At 54.3% G+C, this 20,407-nt stretch overlaps 1 protein-coding gene across 2 annotated transcripts in view; it reads right to left on the reverse strand.

The window, feature by feature from the left end:
• Positions 1-1,503: 1,503 nt before the first annotated feature.
• Positions 1,504-20,407, reverse strand: part of PLXDC1 (plexin domain containing 1) — a 55,696-nt gene continuing 36,792 nt past the window's right edge. For both annotated transcript variants that reach the window (XM_032321551.1, XM_032321552.1), the window contains 7 exons: positions 19,562-19,657; positions 14,668-14,749; positions 11,277-11,337; positions 10,140-10,275; positions 6,295-6,330; positions 4,061-4,221; positions 1,504-2,859 (listed from right to left, as the gene is read on the reverse strand). In XM_032321551.1, the coding sequence (XP_032177442.1) occupies positions 2,740-2,859; positions 4,061-4,221; positions 6,295-6,330; positions 10,140-10,275; positions 11,277-11,337; positions 14,668-14,749; positions 19,562-19,657 (692 nt within the window). In that variant the 3' untranslated portion in view covers positions 1,504-2,739. The remainder of the gene's footprint in view (positions 2,860-4,060; positions 4,222-6,294; positions 6,331-10,139; positions 10,276-11,276; positions 11,338-14,667; positions 14,750-19,561; positions 19,658-20,407) is intronic.

Raw genomic sequence — 20,407 nt, forward strand, 5'->3', positions numbered from 1 at the left:
AACACAGAAGCCTCCAGAGCCCTGTTTCACAGGCTTGAGGTTTCCCGTCGCAGTGGTGAACTTTCATGAATCCCACCCTCCCACTCAGCAATGAGATCACCGTGAGGACACGCGAAGGCCCCGTGTGGGAAAGGTACTGCAGTCACCTGCTTTCCCTGGAGACTGTGCGTGCTGGTGGGGGGGAAGGTCCTGGGCAGCTGTACGCCCTCTGGGGTTGACTGTACACTTATGTGCGATATGACTTGGCCTTGCTGGACTGCCAGCCAGGCGTGGAAGGTTGACCGCAAGACCCCTGTGTCTCCTTCTGGTCACTCATTCCCCAAGTGAGCCTCTCTCTCTAGCTACCCGGCGAGCCTGCTCTAAATGTTGGAGTAGAATTCCAACATGTGGGAGACCCTTCCTGTCTCCAGTCCTAAGGATAGCTGGAACCAGGGTTAACTCCATGAGATGCCAGGCTCTGTATCTTGGGAGCGCTGGGCTATCTGTTTTGGGTCGAGAAGTCCAAAGACTTAATATCCAGTGACACATCTTTAGCTCTTTATGCTGTAAATGGGCTGCCTGCTGCCTTTACCACTGTCCTTGCTGGGGTCAGTCAGGCTCACTCTGACCTGGCAGAGAAATCTCGAGCTTTTTCCAGCTGCAGAGGTTACGGCAGAGGCCTCACACCTGCCTACCTTCCTTTCTTCCTCCCTTCCAGATTTTATTCATTTATTTATTTAAGAGAGAGCACAAGCAGGAGGAGGGGCAGAGGGGAAGGGGGAAGCAGACTCCCCACTGACTAGGGAGCCTTTGGTGGGGCTTGATCCTGAGACTCCAGGATCATGACCTGAGCCAAAGGCAGATGCTTAACTGACTGAGCCACCCAGGTGCACCCTCCACCACCACCACACCTTTCTTCCCTCTCAATGCTCTTTCCCTTCAGGATTCCAGAGCAGGGGGACAGAACTCCCACTGGGAAGAGGCTTGCTGGAGTTTAGGAGTGGGGCAAATGGTGCTGTGCCCTGCATTTGGCCACAACAGGAACTGCCCCACTGGCCAGTTTCGACCCATAGAGGTCACAGACGCTTTGCTATTCAGGCAAGGGCAGAAATCACCCTCCTGCCGGCCGGGAGTGCTGGGAGCCCAGATCATTTCAGCGCCTGGCTGCTCTTCTCTCATTAAGACAGCTCGGTTACAGACCTTTCTGTCCTTCAGAAGCTTGGAAAGAACCCTCTTCTCCTGGCTGAGCTCTTTTCTGTGTCTCACATTCTGACTCTCCCCATAGCTCTTCCTTGTCTGGTTTATGAAAAAAAAAAAAAATACACACACACAGCCAAGGTCCAGCATGTTTCCCACGCAGACTATCAATAGTGCCTTCACTGCCGATAAACCACGAAGCATCTGGAAAACCATGGGTCAAGTGTTTGGATGTGTCTGGTTATTTGCGGACTCCCTACCCGCCACCTCAGGAGACCTGGTCCTTAAACTGACTTCTTTCTTTTGCAGTTATCTCCGGCGATGTGCATAAAAGGGCGTGACTCAGTGGGGATTGATTAAACATTTATTTGCTGCTGATATTCTTTACTCTGAATGAGGTTGAGCTATAGATTTTAATTTTAAAATTCTCTTCAGAAGCAACCCCAACTCATCCCTGGGACAGAATTCCCTTAGAACCAGGTGAAGTTTGGGAGCCTAAAGGCTTTGTTCCAAAAGCTTCCAGCAGAGCTGGGCGGTTGGAAACGACTCTCCAGATCAAGGTTTTCCACAGAAAGTCCCTCCTTCCCACGCCAGCTTCCTCTGTTCCCATCCCTTCCTGCAGTTTTGCTCCTTGACAGAATCCAGCGGAAGTTCCCTGCGGAGTAAGTCTCTAGAAGTCCTCCTACCACCCTGTTTCTTCTCTTTAATGGCTATAAAAATCCAGCTCAGAGGAGAAAAGGTACTAGTCTGGTAGGCCCTGCCTTTGAAGGTACTTCCTGGCGCTGACAGAAGGACAGGCCGCGAATACCAGGGACTCGACACGTGCCGTCAGAGTCTGGAGCCCCACACCGAGATGCACCCGTGCCCGGCAGGGCTGGCTAGGCCAAGTCTGGGCCGCCGTTGGGGTAAAGCCCATGAGGCGGAGGGTGGCACACACGCTCCACGTAAGACTGGTTCTCAGCAGAAAGGGTAACTCTAGGGAGTAAGGCCTAAAAATGCAACTTTCCCCCAACAAGTTCTTTCCTCTCCTGGCATTTGGCTTTCCTCCAGTGACGACATGCCAGACAGAGCCGTCCCTGTGTTTAGCAGATGGCCAGAACGTCTTCAGACTTCCAGAGCCGCCGAGGCTGGGGCGATATACACTGAATCCATAGCCATGAGGACCAGCTCTGGAGCCTATGGACCCTGGGATGCGGCCCCAACCTAGAGCCTTGCTCTCTGTGTCCTGCCGAGGGGTGTTAGGTGCCTCAGGTGGGAAGGGCCGCTGGGGCAGGACCACCGGGGGCGACCATTGAGAGACCCTCACATCAAAACAGGATGAGATTGGGTTGTTGTCCCTTAAACACCTCATGGGGTTGCTTTCCGGGCCCCTTGCTTCAGTATGTGGTGTGCAATGGGCAAACTGGGGCTCTGGCCCCGGAAGCCAGGGTCTCATCTCCATCTTCCCAGCCAGGGCAAGTTCAGAGGAAGCCGAGAAAAGTCACTTCACCGCTTCGCTTCCACTGATCTTCTTTGGGGACCCGGGTCTTCTTTCCTATCCTTCCAAGGGGAGGCCCGGTGCCCTCAGCACTGCTCAGCCTCCACGAAGCCCTCCTTCTCGTGGCCCGAGGGCTCGACCTCCGTGTAGGTGGAGTGGTTGGGGTGGTTGCGGAATCTCACTGCTGGCCAGTGGTGAGGTCTCCGCTGGGGGCGGGGAGCATGATGCAGAGTTAGTGGGGGTGCCCGCACCCACCTGGGACCCCCCCCAACCTGCCCCTCCCCCACCAGGGACAGTGCTGAGCACAGAGACTCTCTTCTCAAGGGCGCTGGGGGCCTCCTGTGAGCTAGGCGGAGTTCAACCCCCCTGTCCAGAAGACCCCCCGACCCCCCGGCGGTGATCTCTCCACTGGTGGGAGCCTTGCTGCGAGCCCAAGGAGTCTAGGAAGAGGTCCTTTTATCCCTCACGGCAAGGACTCCAGAACACAGGTGAGAGCCTTTAGCGATGTACCTAGCGGACTCCTGAGACTGCAAAAAGTGAGGCCGTGGGTGAGAGAGGGAATGATCTGGGAGGCTCTGGAACTGCCAAGATAACCCTTCAGACAGTGTAGACCCTGCAGACAGCTGGGGACCTTATAAACATGCACCTTCCCGGGCCCATTTCAGACCTGTCCCATCAGTGTTTGTGTGGCTGGGGATCTGCAGTTCCCCGGCGGTGATACCCAGGGAGACTAAAACTTTAGGCTGATGGGTTAGGGCTTACAAGAAACAGGGGCTTCTAAACAAAGAGGAGGAGACCCCCTGCACCTCTGGGTGATCCCTGTCTGGGAGACCTACAGAGGCAGCCTGGCTGGACCATAGGCAGAGTTGGGGAGGAGCGGAGAGCAGAGGACAGGACCAGGAGCTCGTGAGCCCTGTGGCCCAGGGAAAAGGGGGCTCTGGCTCTTCTGAATTCCGAGACATTCCAAACCCTAGCACCCTCAGTGAAAGCTCCCAGAGAGAGCAACTCATGATTACTATGTCTTGTCGATTCTGACCTAAGGCAAAGAGGCAGAGACCTCTGTTCCACTATGGCTTGGAGTAAGCAGCCAGCCTAGAATTGGGGGGTGAGAGACCACAAAGCGTTAAAGACTGGCTGCACAGTCCCCAGTGATTTCTCTTGCTTTCCTCTGGGGGCTCTTCTGGTTTCACCAACAGGGGAGCAAAAGGCAGATGGGCGTTCAGCAGGACAGGAGGGGGGCAGCACTCCTGGGGGAGAATGAGGTGGGGGGGTTGGTTAGGGACTCAAAGGATGGAGTCAAAGATGGTTCCTCAGGAGGGATGAGGTGGGGAGGGGCAGGTGCCCCACGGCTTTGGAAATGCTGATGCGGAGGCAGACAGCGGAGCTGGGCCCAAATCCTACACTGACCTCGATGAAGAAGAGCGCGGCATTGGAGGTGGGGTGGCCGTTGATGTAAATCCCAGCCAGGACAATGGCTGCCACCAGGAGAACCGCTAGCACGATGCCCACGATGGTGCCCAGGTGCACGGGGGGGCCCTTGGTCTTGGGGGACAGGTTGTTCTGAAGGCCTGTGGAGAGACCGTTAGGGTAGGGAGTGGCTACCAGGGAACCAGGAAGGGAGGGCCATGAAGTCCTAGGTTCTGGCAAAATCTCAGAGGTGAAAACCAGCAGAAACTTCGGGCTGGCTTATGACATAGGTTTAAAGGTGGGGCAGGAGTGGGTAACATCGTGAGTGTGGCATTCACTTGCACTGGGCGGGGCGCAGGTGGTTTACCAAAATCACTTAAAAGTTGCCTAAATGTCTAATAAGGATCAAAGAGAAGTTCTCTCCAACACCCGTGCCACTTAAACGCTTTTTGATAATTCTCATCGGTTATGTGATGGTGAAGAGTTTTGGATCTGAATATTCCTCCCTGATTGAAATTCAAGTTCTATGGCTTATAAGCTGTGTGACCTCGGGAGAATTACGTACCACTCCGGTAGAACAAGGACCATAATGATTACCATAATAATTACCTAATCTTAATGATTACAACCCTAAGGGTTAAAACAGATCATTCACGTCAACTGCTGAAGACCAGGGCTGGTGTTTCAGATGACCTCAGCTATTTTGATAACAAAATGACCATATATTCACCTGTCTGTCACTGTCTGCTACCAGACTGTGGCCTCCTGGAGGGCAAGGACAGTGTCTTCTTACTCATCTCTGTGTCCTTAGCTCTTAGAAAAGATGGCGGGCCCCATGGTAGGAGTTCAATAAAAGAGTGAACCTAGTCCTGTGAGGGCTAATAAACCAGCAGGCAATCTCTGAGAACATTCTGAGCATTTGAAATACATTCCACGGGGGAGGCTGACTATTGCCATAGACTATCAAGCTGGAAGGTCATCTAGTCCGGCCCCTCTCTTGGATGGCTGGAAATACAGACAGGTGAAGTGATTTGCTCAAGGACAGAGTCAGCCAGCTGCTGACAAGCCGGTATTCCCATATTACCTGGGGTGGCTACTTGCCTCTTCTCCCTACCCTACAGGGATGTGCAGATAATGGAGTAGAAAAGACTGATGAGCGCATAAGCAAAAGAAATGCCAAATCCTTTCCTACAGGTGTCGTGGGTGGAAGAGGAATCAGCAGGAGGTGGGGACTTGAAACACACATCCCCATCACTGTCCTCCCTATCCCCTCTCCTCTGCCCTGTCCCAGGGCGGGTGGGGGTGTGGAGTTGGAGTGCACTGTTAGTGCCCCCTACCTGCCAACAGGTGAGGTGACACACCCCCTGCTAGCCTCCCCGATCCTGGCAGTCAGCCCGCAGAGACCAGGGTGATCTGATAGTCAGGGTTTGGGCTGAAGAGCGCACGGGGTGCAGAGTGAGGGGAACGTGGTCAATGCACACTCACGCCCACCGCCCACAGAGCGGTCATGGCTTTGTCTCTGGGGGGAGACTGGATCACCATGTTGCATCAGTAGCCTCTCCCCGCTGTGAGAACCCAAGATAACAATGTCACTGCCCCTGGAGTTTGGAAGGCATTTCCAGTTCCCCCGTGCGGTGGTGTCACAAGAGCCCGAGTTGACCCAGGGCCAAGAGCAGGGGAGGAGGTGGGACATGTCATGTCACCAGATAGAGAATATCCTTGTACTTAATTTTGGGAGCAAAGGACCCCAATTTCCAGGGCCCTGTAAAAAGTGAGGTGGACAAGTTTTGTGTACCCGTTGCCCATGCAGGCAAGGAATCCAAGGCAACTCGATGTGGGAGAAGCTGTGCTCCACCCCTCATTGACGATGAGGCCCAGGGGGACAAGAGGGGCGGCCAACGGTGACAGGACCCATACTGCCATGCCTGCTCTAGCTCAGCTCTTCCTTCCTCCTCTCGCTCCTTTCAGGGCAGTGAGTAGTCAAGACAGACCTCCGGGAGGTGTCTGGCTGATGAGAAATGTCTAGAGGTAGACATGTTCCTTCAATCTAAGTGGGCCAGGGGCCCAGGAGCCCAGCGGGAGGTCTGGAAAGCTCAGGCTGCTGTCACTCCCCTCCCGACCCCACATCAGAGCCAAAGCAAAGAGGCCAGGGGACTGCTACTCCCTCTTGAGGGGCGGGGTGTTTCTAAGAGGCTGTAGACCTGATAGAGAGTAGCAGGAAGCTCTGTACTCACCCTCTCCTCCTGCATAGGGATTCAGCTTGGTGTCATCTTTGAAGAGAAGGAGAGAAGGCGTCAGATCAGTGCAATCATTATGGTCTTGGTCACTTTAGGTTCAGATGGGATTTTTAGGGAGGTTTAGTCCAACCCCACATTTTTTTTTAAAAGATTTTATTTATTTATTTGACAGGCAGAGATCACAAGGAGGTAGAGAGGCAGGTGGTAGGGGCAGGGTGGGGGGCGGGAAGCAGGTTCCCTGCTGAGCAGAGTGCCCAATGTGGGGCTTGATCCCAGGACCCTGGGATCACGACCTGAGCCGAAAGCAGAGGCTTTAACCCACTGAGCCACCCAGGTGCCCCCAACCCCACATTTTATGTGGATTTAAAAAAAGTTTTTTTTTGAAGACTTCATTTTTAAGTAATCTCTATACCCAATGTGGAGCTCAAACCCACAACCCTGAGATCAAGAGTCTCACGCTGTACCAACTGAGCCAGCCAGGTGCCCCAATCTTTCATTTTAAAGGCAAAGAAACTAAAGCACAGGGAGGGGAGGGGCCTTGCTTCAAGTCACACAGCAGTGTCATGGTGGAGGTCCACAAACAAGCCAGCTTTTCCTAGTCTCGTGTTCATTCATTCAAGCAATATTTATTGGATGTTTACTATGCAGTTGAGCCCTGAGAGTAGGCACTGGGGTTCAACATGGTCTCTGCCCTCAGGGAGTTAACAAGTCGGGGAGAGGGAGTGACAATTAAAACCCAGCGTAATGAAGCTCTGACTGGGGGCCTCACCCAGATAAAGGGTGTCAGGACGGGGAGGCGAGACATGGGCAGGGGGAAAGGATTCTAGACAGAGGAAAAAGCATGAGCAAAGGCCCTGAGTCAGCAAGGATTTGGCCAGTTGGGAATAAAAAGCAGGGCAGTATAGCTGGAGGGTGGAGAGGGTGTGAGTAGGGGGTGGTGAGAGATGAGACTAGGGGTGCGGCAGGCTAGGAGGGGCTGAGGAGGGGCCTGTGTTCCAGGTGCAGATCTGCTTGAAGACCTCCCCCTCCTCACCTGTGCACAACTTGGAGGAAAGATGTCTACACTGCAAGGTGTGTGTCCTGTGGCTTCCTAAATCAGTTCCTATGGTTGACCCTCCCTGTGGCTCTTCCCCACAGGTTGTGTTGGGGGCTGTGGCCACAGCAGCTTTTCTCCCACTCAGCCATGGCTGGTTCCCAGCCGCCATTTTGCTGGGGGGTCGGCATGGAAGGCAAAGTGGCTCCCTCATCAGTGAATTGCACTAGAGTCCCGGGAAGACTCACACAGTGAGGAAATGCATGTAGTAGGTGTTGACTGAGTGGTCATTTTTCTGAGTCAGTTGTCACTTTGTTTTTTTAAAGATTTAATTTGTTTATTTGAGTGAGAAAGGGATAGGGAATGAGGGGTGGGGAGGGGCAGAGAGAGAGAAAGAGAGAGAGAGAAAAGCAGACACCCTGCTGTGCAGGGAGCCTGTTGTGGGGCTCAATCCCAGGATCCGGACTGGAGATCATGACCTGAGCTGAAGGGTAGATGCTTAACTGACTGGACCATCCAGGTGTCCCTGAGTTGTCTCCTCTTGCTGCTAGTGGTGTGTTCTGTTCTGTTCAGCTGCCCATCACATAAGCCCTTCTCTTGCACACACTTATTCAGGGTGAGGGCCTGGCTCTCCTTGGAATGAAATGCACAGGTTTGTGGCCGCTGCTTGCCACCCAGAGGTCATTCTGGTTCTCTTTGGAGGAGCGCTCAATCACAAAAAAAAAACCACAACGAAATCCAGCCCCCATACCTCCTGTGCACCCAGCCTTCTCTGCTCCTGAGCTTGGCTGGTGCCAGAGGGGTCCCCGCACCGTCCAGCAGCCCGCTCCCACTAACTCCTCTGCTCTCCGGCTCTGCGCTGGCAGGGTGGGTCCCTTTGGCTGTCTCCCCTTCGTTCCCATCTCCCAAGATAGACCATGCAGGACAGACTCTAACTCCTGGACTGGATTACTCACTTCCTGTCTCTTCCTTATTCTTTTTCATTTAATTCATCTGAGAATAAATGCTCTCAAAACCTGCACCGTACCCCACTCCCTGTTAATCCTGGACCATCTTAGAATAATGGGTGCTACCCAATCTGCCTTGCTTGTTCACCCCTTTGCTATTTTTTCCAGCCCCTCAAATCCACAAAGACCTTTTTTTTTTCTTTTTCAGCACTGGAATGTCTGGGTGGCTCAGTTGGTTAAGCATCTGCCTTCTGCTCAGGTCATGATCCCAGGGTCCTGGGAAGGAGTCCCCATAGGATCCCTACTCAGCAGGGAGTCAGCTTCTCCCTCTGCCTGCTGCTCCCCCTGCTTGTGTTCTCTATCTGACAAATAAATAAAATCTTTTTTTTTTAAGGTGTTTTTTTTTTCAGCACCAAGAAAAGCAGTCAAGGGGCAAGATCTCCGCTTTTGAGCCAAATGAGACCTGACTCCACCTCTTCCTGCCTGTGTGACCTTGGGCAAGTCACTGACCTCCCTAGACCTTAGTGTCTTCTCTGAGAAATGGAGATATAACAGAATCAGCATGCAGGGTTGTCAGGAGAACCATGTGAGTGTTGATGCCTGAACAACGTTAGCCCATGGTCAGGCCCCTCAGAATGTTAGCTCACAGCGCGCCTGGGTGCCTCAGTTGTTAAGTGACTGCCTTCAGCTCAGGTCATGATCCTGGGGTCCAGGAATCAACCCCTGTGTCGGGCTCTCTGCTTGGCAGGGAGTCTGCTTCTCCCTCTGTCCCTCACCCTGCTTGTGTTGTTCTCTCTCTCAAATAAACAAATAAAATCTTAAAAAAAAAATGTTAGCTCGCCTATTATTTGCTCCCTCCTCTAGGACTTCCTTCTGGCCAGACCCATGGGTCCATTCTCCAGTTCTTTAGGCTGCAGTGAGAAAGGCAGGGGGGCACCGTGGAAAGTATATTCCACCACTTACTTTGCAGGTAACCCCGAGTAACCAACTTCGCCCCTACGGGCGTTGGTTACCCGTTGGCCGTTTCCACAGCTACCAAATGGGATGGTGGCTGAATAATATTTTAAAACATTTGCCTTTTCCTCTTCTCCTTTCCTCTGTTGTATTTGCCCCTTCCAAGCAGGTACATGGCTCCATGGAGGCGGGACAAGCCCATGTCTTTCTGAGCCTGAGGGCAAAAGGCTAACACCTGGCAGTGATGTATTAAAGAAGGATGAGACAGGAAAATCCGGGAAGGGCCTGCACCGGGCTTCCCCAGATGCTATGTAGTACCTCTGGGTGGACAGACCTCTGGCACTTCAAGAACCCCAGGCCTTGGGATGGCCTAAGTCCCTGCGGGGAGTGTGGGGGGGGGGGCAGCTAGACCCTGGAGAGGTGGGGATGGAGCATCAGCATCCCTCCTGAACACAGCTGCCCCACTCCGACCCTCTGTCCACACCAGGTCCCAGGGCCAGGAAGCCGGGCTGAGGGACACCCCTCCCGCTGAGCACGGTTGGAGGAAAATCAGGCAGTCTTTCGCTCACGTCTGAGTGTGTGGACTGAGTGAGTGGACAGCTACAAGGCTGCTAAGACCTCCCGGATTCTGTGAGGATGGCTATTAAGGTGACCTGAGGCGGACCATATGACATTCCGGGCCCTGGGCTGGGACGTCTGTCTTCCCCTCGCCACAGCGAATCCATCCCACTGTCCCGACGTGGGCCAGCACCTGGCTCTGCCTCTCCCCAGGGGCCCTCCTCCGTGAAAGTTGGGATATTCCTCTTCCCCGAGACAACCCCTGTCAGGGATGGTTGCTGGGGCCCCAGGCCTTCCCCTCCCCAGGGCTTCTTCCCCCAGCCGCTCCCCACTCCTGGCTCAGGCCTTACCTTCTGTGGTGAGGCTGTCGATGAAGAGTGAGGAGGAAGTGGTGGTGAGGTCTCCATCAAAGGGACTGAAGGAGCTGTTGGGGGAGGCCGAGTAGTGGCCATCGTCCCGGAAGTCCTCACACGTCCTGCCCTCTGCCTGCAGGACAGACCCCGCACCGCTCTGCACAGAAGCCTCACCGCCCGCCGTGCAGAAAAGAGCCCTTACTTGGGAGGGCGGAGGGGGACCCCTTGTCCCTCAGGGGCCAGAAATCTTCAGATGCCGGTACATGGCTCAAGGGTGGTAAGCCGGGCCCTGAGGGCACTTACAACTTCCACTTTATCCTGAAAGTGTCTGATCTATCTTACAAGGCAATTTAGCTGACTGCGGCTTCCAATTCTTCCTCGAGGAAGGAGCGGAGATGCCAATCTTACACAAATAAAGCAAATCCGTACGTTCACCACAGCCAGCGTCCCAAGTGGGCTGCTGGACAAGATTTGTTTTCAGGTCATAGGAAGCTCCTCCGGCCTTACTAATAACAGAGGAGGTGGTGAGCACACAGACTGGGGCCTGGGGCAGGCGGTTTATGTTTAAATGTGGGGTCTTGGCACTTCTGTATCCCACCCATTGCGCGGGGCAGGTCAAATCATGAAATCTCTCTGTGCCTCAGTTTTCCGCTCTGAGCAGGTCGGGGGGACCAGCCCCTGGCTCCTGGGCCTGTTCCGATGAAATCAGAGTAAGTGTGGGCAGTGTGCTGTGGAGGGCTCACATGGCATGAAGGGGTGGAGAGGACAAGGGAGACGCCCAGATAAATGGATCTGTCTGGGTCGGGATAAGGTGTAAGAATAGGATGCTCCCCACCCAGAATCAAAGTGTGGAGCATTCTGGAAAACTCCAGCAGCGAGAAGGAGCCTGTATGGGATCCTAAAGGGGAGGTGCCTGGAACCATCCTTTTCCCTCCCAGAAAAGCTTGCCTCCAGAGAGCCCTCGAAAATCTCCCAAGTCTGGCCTCACTGGCTCAGGGCAGTCTGAGGGGCAAGGCCTGGATGGAGGGAAGAATTCCGCCAAAAGCCACAGACACCTTGTGGAGAGCTCCTGGGGGACGGGCCTGCAGGGCAGCCCTACCGTCCCCCACAAACTGGCTTGCTGAAGCTTCTCACCTCCTGGGCACAGCCGTAGGCCAGCCACTCCTGGCGGTAGCGGTCAAAACCACTGGAGCATCTGCAAGGGGACCAAAAGGTAAGAGGTGTGAAGGACTGACAGAGAAGCCCTCCCCTTCTTTCCCCCGGTCAGTAATAGCTCTCTGACGATGGTGAGGAGGGGCCCGACCTCCCAGGGCTGTGGTGATCAAGACCACGGGGCAGGTGCCCTCCTCAGCACCAGGCAGCTGGGGGATCAGCAGTCAGACCCCTCTTCCCCAATTACGCCAAAGGAAGGGAAGGTGTCTGTGTCATCTCTATCTTCCTTCGGACCCAGCTCCCCAGGACTAAGGCCACATCTACCCAGATGTGTGTGTATAGGGCATTAGATGGACTGCATGACCTCAAATAAACTTTAAAATTCTCTTGGCTCTAGGCTGCTATGAAATTGCTGAGCACCAGGGAAATCACACAAATGTCTTCTTGGGAAAGCCTCCCTTATTATAGACAGTCCTCCTCCTTCTTTGCAGACGGGCCTGAACTTGACAAGGAGAGGCTGGGCTGACGGTGGACGTCAACAGAGTTAGCCAGTACCTCCCGTGTGATCAGTAAAGGGCAAGAAGGAGGGTCTTGCCAGAGGCTAGGAGAAATTTAAAAAACTGGCTGGTCAGTGTCCCAGGAAAGGACGCTGGAAAGGACGCTGTGCAGCTCCGCTGGGCTGGGAGAGGCCAAGTGCATCCCTAGGGAAGGGGTGGGGGTAGGAGGATGAACCAGAGAATGTTAATGTTCTCCATGGCATCAGGCTCCCATTTCCATTCTTCACTCTGGTGCCAGGGGAAACCAGCGAGCCCTGCTCTAGCTCTGGGACATCTGCATGGGAAGAAGCATCCCATGAGCCACCAGTGCTGAGAGAGGATTCATGGTTAGTTAACTTTCTTCCCTAGCATCCGCCCACCCCTCTGCCAAAGACCTGGTGAGGCAGAAGGTTCCCGAGCACTGTCAGTGCTTCCTTCTGAAGATGCCTCCTCGGGCTCTGAGCTGCTTCTCCCCCTCAGGCTCTGAGCAGCAGGGGGAGCGGGGACGCACTAAACCAACCCCACTCCCCCACTCTCAGGTCCTCTGTGTCCACTACTTTGGGGCACGGAGGATTAAGGGTGTGTTAGGGGCTGGGAGCTGAAGTTCCTTTTGAAGCCAAACTAAAGGATTCTTTCAAGGGCTGAGACTTTGATATAGGTCTAAGGGCACCACATTCTAAGCCCTGAGCCAACCAACCCAGATGCAGAGAAGGGCCTGAGATATGGCCACTATTGAGCGCCTCCTGAATGCCAAAGGTCACCCCAGCCATGTGCTATTCCTGTCCTGTTTCAGGGGACCCTCACAGTGACCCTGAAAAGCAGGGATTATGGCCCCTCATTCCCTGGGCCAAATCCTGGAGTTAAGGTCACCCCTTAAGGAAGTGGGTTGGGGGTGATGGTTGGGGGTGAGGTGGGATGAAAGGAAGACACCAGCCATGGTAAGTGAAATTGTCTAAATCAGATCCAGCCCCAGCGCAAGGAGGGGAAGCTCTGGGAGGCTGCGGAAGGCAGAGTGGGTGGCGAGGAAGGGGAAGCTGAGAACCCACAGGGTGATTGCAAGCAGCTGTGGCGGGGGAGAGTCCCTGGTGGCTGGGCCCTCGGCACCAGCCCTGCCTCCTGGCTCTTTGGGGACCCGGGGTCAGCTCTCAATGGATGCCAAGACTCCAGATGGCTGGCAAGGAGGGCTCCATGCTGGGGTGAGCCCAGGCCCACGAGCACTGGGGGACAAGACTTCGCTGCATCCCAGAGCTGACATGACCACAGCAAAGGCCGTGTCTGCACTTAAGGCCTTGGCCTCCCCCAACCTGACCAACCCTCATTAAACGGTCACGGTCTCTGGGTTTGGGTGTATGTGTTAAATGGGGATGTGTCCATGCGAGGCTTTTGCTTTCATCTGACCCATTTTGAAGTTCTCATGGCTCAGCTTCGGTTGGACGCTGAGTCATGTGGTGGCCGGCCAGCCCCAGGATTCCAGGGCTCATTTGAGGTCATCTGGGCTATCTCTCCACGCTGAGACAGTGGCTCGCAAACTTGAGAGGGCCAGAGGGGGACCATGCTGTAAAGCCACACACCAGGAGGGACCAAGCTGGGGTCTGCCCTAGGTATCCTCTCTGAGGCTCCATGTCCTTTGTGCACGGGGCCCGGGACACTTTGCAAAAATGCTCTTGGGTAGTTGAGAAATTAAAATGATGGCATGTTCCTCACCCACTTTTCCCCGGGGCCACATCACCACACAGCCCATTTTATGGGGAAATAAATTGAGGCCCCAAGAGAGTGAGTAAGAGCACAGCTGATGGGAAGAAAAACACCCTGGAGCCCCTCTCCTCCTGGCCTGGGCTATGCCTTGTGCTGGGCAGGCCGCCTGCGAGGGCGGCAGCTTCTATTTCTGCACCAGGATGTTTGAAAGGAGCAAAGGAAATGCTGACAGGTGCCCCACAGCTGCGTGGAGCGCAGAGACTCTGTAATTTGCAATTTTCAAGACTGCCTCCGAGGCTCTCGGAGTTCACAGGGCTTCCCACTCTCATGAGAGCCCCAGTCCCCAGAGACATTTTTTCCCCCTTCCTGCTATTTATTTATCTTGGACAGGAGAACAGGACTCAGATTCTGAGTCTAATCTGTGAGGAAATGATTTCAGAACAAGGAGTGGAAGATGAGTTGGATTTAAGAACTTTATCCCTGAATCCAAATCTCTTCCGGAATTTTCCCTATTTCCAAAACCAAGCAAACACAGCTTTGTAGCCTGCCCTAACCTTCCACAGATGCCTGCAATTTCCATAGCCCCGAATTTCAGGAAACTCCGTTGCAGCCTGACAAAAGATCTTCAGGAGGGGTTTTGGGGTCAGGGGGATCCCATCCAATGGCAATGGGACTTTGGAGCTGGGAGGTCCCACAATTGTTTGCAGATGAGGCACTGTGTTGAAATTCAGGCTCCTGGGCGTCCCTCCCAGAGACCCTGATCCTGCAGGGCCTGGGCCGGGGCCCAGGAATCTGCATATTTAACCAGAGCCCTAGCTGAGTCTGGGATCCTCACAGCTGTGGATCGTTCTCGAGAAGCCCTGCCCTAGGATGAGCCAACTCTTCCGGGGTGTGAGGAGGAGTTACAGTTGGTGGGATCCCTGGATAGTCTTCTGGAAACCTAGCATCACCATAGGGACCCGGCAGGTCACCTTGATTGGTCTCAGGCCTTAGGGACTCACTTCTGTGACATTCTCGTCCCAGGGGGCACAGTTGACTGGCTAGAGATACTCTCATGGTGGCAGTGAGGCAGAGAGTCGGGGCCAGGCCACCCTCTGCCCCTCCTCCACAGTCCACCCGTGGGCCTCAGCCTGGGCACAAACCTCTGGAGGACATGGCACCAGCTGCAGTTGAAGGTCAGGTCCGAGGACACGCAGGCGTCACAGCTCTGATGCTGCAGGCAGGCTGCAAGAGAAAGCCGCAGACCCTCCGTGGACCTCCACGGACCTCCAAAAGGCACAACTCTCCTCAGTGCCAGGCCTTTACAGAGTTTCGGAGTCTCTGACTAGCAGGGACCCTGGAAGTCATTGATGCCACCCTCCCTCGCATCCAGCCCCGATTCTTCTGTCTGTTTCTCCCTCCTCCCCTTTCCTCCTTCCTCCTTTGGTTCCCAGGGGGCTGGGCCCCGAGCTGGGACTGGGGTTTGCACCGTAAATCCTGGTGCCTGCCTTCTTGGGCCTTATAGTCCTCTGGGTGGACAGACACTAAATAGATCATCAAACAAACATAACTATGTCATTATCATCATGATGAGGCTTGGGAAGGAAAATCACAGGGGCCTGGAAGCGTGGACAAAGGGATCTCACCTAGCCTGGGAATTTACACTGCTGGGCTGTTGCCCACAATTACAGGGTGGAAAAGGATTCTTTGTCTTAACTGAGATCTGTTTGACACAGAACACTGTATATGTTCAAGACGTAAAGCATGTTGACTTGACACCTTTATATTGCACTCTGATTGCCGTTGTAGGGTTAACTATGAATGCTACTGAGTCACACGGTTGCTATGTCCTCTCCTGGCAGGAACAAGAACTAGTCTTCCAACAAGTTTAATGTTTTTTTAAAAATTCATTACTTTATTTATTAGAGAGAGAGAGAGCACGTGCAGGGCGGAGAGGGGAGAAGCAGGCTCTCTGCTGAGCAAGGAGCCCCATGCGGGACTCGATCCCAAGAACCCGAGACCACAAACGAAGTCAAAGTCAGATGCCTAACCCACTGAGCTACCCAGGCACCCTGAATTTAATGTTTAGAATACACTTTTGTTGGCTATAATCACAGAAAAGGATGTTTATGATGTTCTGGTTTGCCCCCCGCCAGTGCTTGCTGGGAGCACACCTTCCATCCATGTGGAAGGCCTGGGGCCAGAATCGTCCCCTGGTCTGTCTCCACCTCCTCACTCACCTCAGCGGAGCCTGAGCGCTGCGTCTGTGGGGGGTCAACCAGGCTTTCTTGATTCCATCCCTTTCTTCTCCCTCCCCACTTGGAAGTGAGCTACCCCTGGGGCTATGTGGGTCTCTCTGCTCACTCGGGTTACATCTCACGTGGGGAGTTACTGAATCTCGCTGTGTCTCAGTTTCTCGTGTGGAAAAGAGGGATCCTGGTGGTCTCTGCTGGGCAGACGTGCAGTGAGGATGAAATGAGGCGACCCGGGGAGAGGGTCTGTACGTGACGTGGGCTGGCCCTGCGGTGAGTCCTGTGAACGCTGCCCGTGGCTGACTGTGACTTTACTCATGCCCCTCAGCGTACCTACCAGGATTCATCCACTCATTCATTCATGCTCACGTTCATTCTTCTTTGCTTTTTAGAGATTTATTTGTTGGAGAGAGAGAGAGCGCGCGAGCGCACACGTGAGCAGGGAAGGGAGAGAGAGAATCCCCAAGCAGGCTCCCTGCTGAGTGCAGAGCCTGATGTGGGGCTCGATCGATCCCAGGACCCCAAGATCATCACCTGAGCCAAAACCAAGAGTGGGACACCTAACCGACTGTGCACCCTGATGCAGTCTTTCAACAGATATGTATTGAGCACCTGCCACAGGTAGGCACCGTCCCAGCTGTGGAAGCTGCAGTAACGAATAGGGAAAGACAGACAGACGCGCTCCTGGCACAGAGCCTGCCGCTAAGCGCAAGAGATGCCCAACAATACCCAGACAACAAAGTCTGCACTAGGGTTTCTAGCAGCAGGCTGGGAAAACAAGGGGCGCAGAACAGGGAGGCGGGGTGACAGTGCGGGGGATGTCCTATTTGGGGAGGTTGGCAAAGGCCTCTGAGGAGAGGTCGTTTGGGCAGAGATTGAGAGCAGGGAGGAAGCAAGACTGGAGGCCCGCCTGGAGGAGGAGGAGGAGGAGTTGAAGCAGAAAAGCCCCTGAGCGCAGAGGCCGGGGAGGAGCATATTCCAGCGGTGTTCCCAGCGGCCACCAGAACACTAACGGGGTGCATGGAGTCGACAAGCTGAGGGTGATGGGAATGAGGGGGAGGGACAGCTGGGGGCTGGCCTGGGGCAGCGCAGAGCCGGAGAGCAGAGGAGTTAGTGGGAGCAGGCTGCTGGACGGTGCGGGGACCCCTGTGGCACCAGCCAAGCCCAGAAGCAGAGAGGGCCGGAGCGCAGGAGATGTGGGGGCTGGATTTTAAGCATTGTTCGCTTGAGATTGAGCGCTCCTCTGAAGAAAACCAGAAAGACCTCTGGGTGGCAAGCAGCTGCCACAGACCTGTGCATTTCATTCCAAGGAGAGCCAGGCCCTCACCCTGAATAAGCGTGTGCAAGAGAAGGGCTCATGTGATGGGCAGCTGAACAGAACAGAACACATAGCTAGCAGCAAGAGGAGACAACTGACTCAGAAAAATGACCACTCGTTCAACACCTACCACACACATTTCCTCACTCTGTGAGTCTTCCCGGGACTCTACTGCAGTCCATTAATGAGGGAGCCACTTTGCCGGTCATGCCCCCCACCCCATCAAGATGGCGGCTGGGAACCAGCCATGGCTGAGTGGGAGAAAAGCTGCTGTAGCTACAGTGTGTCACCTTCAGTCACTGTGAGAGGGACGGGCTGTAGGTGGCACTGTGTCCTTTCAAGAGAATGGAGCTCTCCAGCTGTTTTGTCCCCTTCTATACCCAGAGGGCCCAGAACAGCTCCCTATCACAGATGGATGGTAGGCAGTTAACCAATGTTTGTGGAATCCATGCCTGCGTGATTTTGTTATCCCCGTTTTACAGGTGAAGAAACTGAGGCTTAGAGAGAGTCACAGAGTTAGGAGTGGTGGTCTGGGCTTGAACTGAGGTCTGAGGGAGCCAAAAGCCTGAGCTCTTAGCCAAAAGCCTGAGCTTCCCTGCCCCAGCTCTCACCCTCTGCCCATGCCACCCTCTTATGGTGTCTTCCAGAAGAGACACCAGGAGGAACTGGCCACAGAGTACAATGGCTTGGAGACAGGCCATCCACAACCTCTGGACAAATCTTGGGTAAGTAAACTGCACCCCACCACCACCACCACCCAAAGATAAGAGAGAAATCCTTCATGGTTGGGGGTGGGGGGTGCAGAGTTTTCTTGGAACCAAGTTAACCGGCTTCCGGGGCTCCAGACAATTGCTCTAGGCAAACTGGCCACAAGAAAAAGGCCTGGGAGCCTCTGTGGGGTAGGTATACAACCCACTGACCTTTATTTCTCATCTGCATTTCAGATGTCCCGCGAGCTATTAAATGCTTACGAATTCACTGGAGGGGTGGAAGTGGCTGAAATGTACAGTGTCCCAGAAACGATTCTCAGGATGCTTCACTTCCGCCCAGGCAGTTATCTGCCCTTGGATGTCCTTGCTCCTAAGTGCAGTTTCTTCAAGTCCTGAGCCTGGAGGTTTGCCCTCAGCAGTCCTTGAGGAATCCCTGCTTCTCAGGCCCCAGGTCTCTCCTGCCTAAGACAGAGGGCAGCTGCGGTGGGGGTGGGGCTGTGACCTTCAAGGGGTTTGTGTCCTGTGACCCCATGGTGTCTGTGTCCTTCCTCTCTCCCAGGGGGAGACACCTGCTGAGCCCTGCTGAGACAGGTCTAGTGTTCAAGAACTTTCCTCCTCCCCTTCTTCTTTCTCCACTCCTCCAGGCTTCCAGAACCTCCAGGGAAGAGGAAGCCAGGGGAGGCAAGGCAAGAAACACCCCAGAAGGCAGGGAGAAGGCCATGGACTCAGAGGGAAGCTGGTAGGTACTGTGAGACAGGAGAGGACATTCAAAGTCTCTTTCAAAAATGCAAGAACAGGGGTGCCTGGTTGGCTCAGTCCGGAGGGCATGAGCCTCTTGATCTCAGGGTCATGAGGTCCCACACTGGTTGCAGAAATTAAATAAACAAATAAACTTTAAAAAATAAGAAGAAAGTAAAAGTGCGGGCTGTGAGAACAAGAGTGCTGTCCTCCTTTCCCTCGCTGCCCTGACCATATCCCAAAGGGCACCTGACCCCGATCCTGTGGGGTCCACAGCAACAGCTGGGGCCTTGGTCATGGACCTCAGCTGTAGGTGAGTGGTGCACCGGGGAGGGCCGGAGCCGTGGTTCTTGGAGGACTGCTGGCTAAATCGCTTTATTGCCTCCAGCCTGTGAACTCTGGCATTACTGCTCCTCTAAGGAACACATGACAAGAAAGGTAAGGACCCATGGGTGCCTGGGAGGCTCAGTCTGCCTTCTGCTCAGGTCATGATCCCGGGATCGAGCCCTGGCATCTTGGGCTCCCTGCTCAGAGGGGAGTCTGCTTTTCCCTCTTCTCTCTGCCCTTCTCCCCTACTTGTGTGAGCTCCCTCTCTCTCTTTCGCAAATAAATAAATAAAATCTTAAAAAAAAAGAAAGAAAGAAATGTAAGGATTGATTCACTCGGTTCCTAGATTACCTTTCCTAGGGGCTCAGTCGAAAAATCCTCAAGGATACACCTTTCCTGGTTTTAATTGTGTGTTATTCACCACAGGTACCCTGTTTCAAGTACAACCACGCCCAGGATGCCAGCTAGTGTCAGCGCTGGCATCAATGTCTTCAACTCTACCTGCCAAGCTTCTGACCCTGACCTTAGCTCTGGGAGGGAAGTGATGTGAGGCCCATGTGACAAATGAGAAAGGGCAGCCCGGAGAAATGAGGTGGCCGTACCCACACAAGGGTCAGTGGTGGGCCTGGGAATTGAACCCAGATTGTGTGACTCTGAAGCTCTTTCCAGGACAGTAGAATGTCCTCCCTCAGCGGGGACGACCCCTACTCACTTGGCATTGGGGTGAACTCCACGGCTGATGTGCTGGTGACCTTGCTGGGGTCCAGCTCCACACGATGGTATTCGAAGATGGTCCTTCGCCGAGATTCTGAAACAGAGGCAGAGCCCGTCACTGGGAGCATCGCATGCCCAGAGGACTTTGAAGTTTGTACCCAGAGCCGGACAGATGGGCAGGAGACTCAAGTGAGTGGATGGGGGCGGGGTCAGGATGCAGCCCCTAAGGGCAGGAGGTAAACTCATCAACCTTGGACAATGATCTCAAAGCTGCAGGGAGACAGGAGGACAGGAGTTCATCCTGCAAGGAGAGCTTTGAATTGTCGACAGGTTAAACAACCTAACACAGAGGCCTGGCTGCTCCTGAGGTCAAGATCTAGGAGTTCCCCTGCTTCTGCACAGCTCTGTGCCTTCACAGCTGCTGTTCCCTTGACCCATATTGTCCTTCCATGCCTTCTCCCCTCCTCTAGCTCACCCTTCCACATCCAGCTCGGGGCCACTTCCTCTGAGCAGCCTTCCTTCACCAGGTCCCTCCTCTTCTCTACCCAGGCCAGGCACCCTGCTACCCCTGCACACCCCAGGTATGTGGTCCCCGCGGTCTATTTGGGGGGCGGGGCCGTTAGACAGTGAGCATTGGGTCCTGAACTTGACCCACAGAGAGCACTCTGCAATTGTCTGCAGAGGCACAGGCTGAACTTGGGAAACCTCTCCTGTCCGGAATGGAAGTCAGAATGAGGTTCAGGGCCTGGGGCTGGGCTTATATTATGTCTCAGTCCCTGCAGGGCATTGGTTTCAAGAAACCTGAGTTTTGATTCAAGTTCCGCTCCCGGTTGGGCCTCAGTTT

Source organism: Mustela erminea, chromosome 18 (assembly GCF_009829155.1).
Source record: "Mustela erminea isolate mMusErm1 chromosome 18, mMusErm1.Pri, whole genome shotgun sequence".
In the NCBI taxonomy this organism is placed as follows: Eukaryota; Metazoa; Chordata; class Mammalia; order Carnivora; family Mustelidae; genus Mustela; species Mustela erminea.